Consider the following 2,433-nt stretch of genomic DNA (forward strand, 5'->3'; position numbering starts at 1 on the left):
CAGCTACTTGGGAGGCTGAGTCAGGAGAATCACTTGAACCTGGGAGGCAAAGGTTGCAGTGAGCCAAGATCGCACCACTGCATTCCAGCCTGGGCAACAGAGGGAGCACTGCACTCCAGCCTGGGTGACAGAGGGAGACCCTGTCTGGAAAAAAAAAAAAAAGAAAGAAAAAGAATGAGAGCTATTCTTATCATAGCTTCTTCCCTCAGCAGTGGTTCTTAAGCTGGTGTGCATCAGAATCATGTGAGAACTCGTAAAAGATTCACAAACTCTAGCCCCAGCCCAGACCTGAGTGTGGGGCCTAGATGCCTGGCTTTCAAGTCCCATACCTGTTTCTGACCGCATGCAGGGCGAAGCAACCGCTGCTCCAGAGCACGCCATTTCTCACCCTCTGTTGTAATGGCCTAGTTATTTCTCTCTCTCCATCACCAGAATGGAAGCCCTGCGAGGATGGGGACCTTCTCTATCTTGTTTCTGCTGAGTCCCCAGGGCCCTAGACAGTGCGTCAACAGTAACTCCGTAAATCTTTGGTGAGTGAGTCAATGAACGAACGAATGAATGAGAACCTTGCAACATGTACATGAAAGAAGCAGAGCAGGCCAGGCATGGTGGCTCACGCCTGTAATCCCAGCACTTTGTGAGGCCAAGGCGGGTGGATCACGAGGTCAGGAGATCAAGACCATCCTGGCTAACACGATGAAAACTCATCTCTACTAAAAATACAAAAAATTAGCCAGGTGTGGTGGCACGCGCCTGTAATCCTAGCTACTCGGGAGGCTGAGACAGGAGAATCGCTTGAACCCAGGAGGCGGAGGTTGAAGTGAGCCGAGATTGCACCACTGCACTGCAGCGTGGGTGACAGATCGAGACTCTGTCTCAAAAAGAAAAAAACCCACAGAAGCAGAGCAGGCGAGCCGGCAGGTTTCTCCCTCAGTAATGAAGAAAAACCTGGGTTTCTGTTCCGGCTGGTCCAGTCATATAACCTCCAAGTCACTCCAGCCTCCATAAGCCTCAGTGTCTACAGCTGCCACGTGGCAAGACATTTGTAACCTTCCTGGCTGTTATTACAGGGAAACTGAAGAGGGAGGGACTTAAATGTACTTTGTGGAAAGGCAGCTCAAGGACAGAAAGAATCTGCCCCGCCCTCCACCCTGCTAAATCCCTTCCGAGCTCCAGCGGAAACCGGAGAGGATCAGGCCCTGATGTCTCCAGGTTTTAAAGTTCCTGGGGAAGGTGGGAGGGCCTAGTCCATCCTTACAATGCACCTCACCCATCCTCTCGCCCAACGAGGCGATGAGTCCCTGGCTATTCACTTCAAGTAGACAGAAGGAGTAGGAGGTGGCATCCCCAGGACAGGGGGCCAGAAATCATTTTATAATGGAGTATCTCCTATAAGACAGGAGGTTGTTTTGTTTTGTTTTGTTTTTGAGACGGAGTCTCACTCTGTCACCCAGGCTGGAGTGCAGTGGCACGATCTCAGCTCACTGCAATCTCTACCTCCCGGGTTCAAGCAATTCTCCTGCCTCAGCCTTTCCAGTAACTGGGATTACAGGCGAGTACCACCACGCCAAGAGAGGAGTTTTCAGAACCCAAGGTCTCCTCCTTTTGCCCTTCTGCCCCTCAGCTCCAACCCTGGGACCCCTCTCCTGACTGCCCCTAGGAAACCAGAAGCCGATTGTCTGAAAAAGCGCTCCTTGCTCCACAATTTACTTCAAAACTGAAAACACGCCAGGGATTAGCACCAATCATCGTGTACCTAGGTTATGAATTTGCTTTTATCCTCCCCTTCCGTCCTAGGGAAGGAAGGTCACCACTCCAAGGGCAGGCACTATGCTGTCTGAATCTCTGAGCCCAAAATAATCATTCCTCAGGAAGGTGGTCAATTACATTTAACATCTTTAAACCCACAAATGCAAACAGGCCTGTCTGCAAGCCAGGCTTCTCCCCTGAGGATTCTACTTCAGTTAACGCTGTGGAGCTATTTGTGATGCAAGATTCTCCTGCCTAACACTCTGGAGAAGCCACTAAACTTCCCTAAGCCAGCTTACTCCCCGCTGCAGGAGGAGGACAGTAACCCCTGCATGTCTGCACGCACAGGCACGGATAGGTGGCCAAGTGTGATGTCAGGTTAAAAAGGGCAAGTAGAGGCTGAGCCCGGTGGCTCACATTTGTAATTCCAGCACTTTAGGAGGCCGAGGCAGGCAGATCACCTGAGGTCGGGAGTTGGAGACCAGCCTGACCAACATGGAGAAACTCCGTCTCTACTAACAATACAAAATTAGCCAGGCGTGGTGGCGCATCGCTGTAATCCCAGCTACTTGGGAGGCTGAGGCAGGAGAATCACCTGAACCCAGCAGGCGGAGATTGCAGTGAGCCGAGATGGCACCATTGCACTCAAGCCTGGGCAACAAGAGCAAGACTTGTCTCAAAAAA

At 51.4% G+C, this 2,433-nt stretch overlaps 1 protein-coding gene across 4 annotated transcripts in view; it reads right to left on the reverse strand.

Annotated features, from left to right (window-relative positions):
• The window catches only part of ALDOA (aldolase A, fructose-bisphosphate), a 17,968-nt gene that overhangs the window by 11,573 nt on the left and 3,962 nt on the right, over positions 1-2,433 (reverse strand). For 2 of the 4 annotated variants that reach the window (XM_011982393.1, XM_011982392.1), the window contains one exon: positions 330-442. The exons of the other annotated variants lie outside the window; for them this stretch is intronic. In XM_011982393.1, the coding sequence (XP_011837783.1) occupies positions 330-442 (113 nt within the window). The remainder of the gene's footprint in view (positions 1-329; positions 443-2,433) is intronic. 4 annotated transcript variants of the gene reach the window in all.

The sequence above is a fragment of the Mandrillus leucophaeus genome, unplaced genomic scaffold (genome assembly GCF_000951045.1).
Source record: "Mandrillus leucophaeus isolate KB7577 unplaced genomic scaffold, Mleu.le_1.0 Scaffold24, whole genome shotgun sequence".
Lineage (NCBI taxonomy): Eukaryota > Metazoa > Chordata > Mammalia > Primates > Cercopithecidae > Mandrillus > Mandrillus leucophaeus.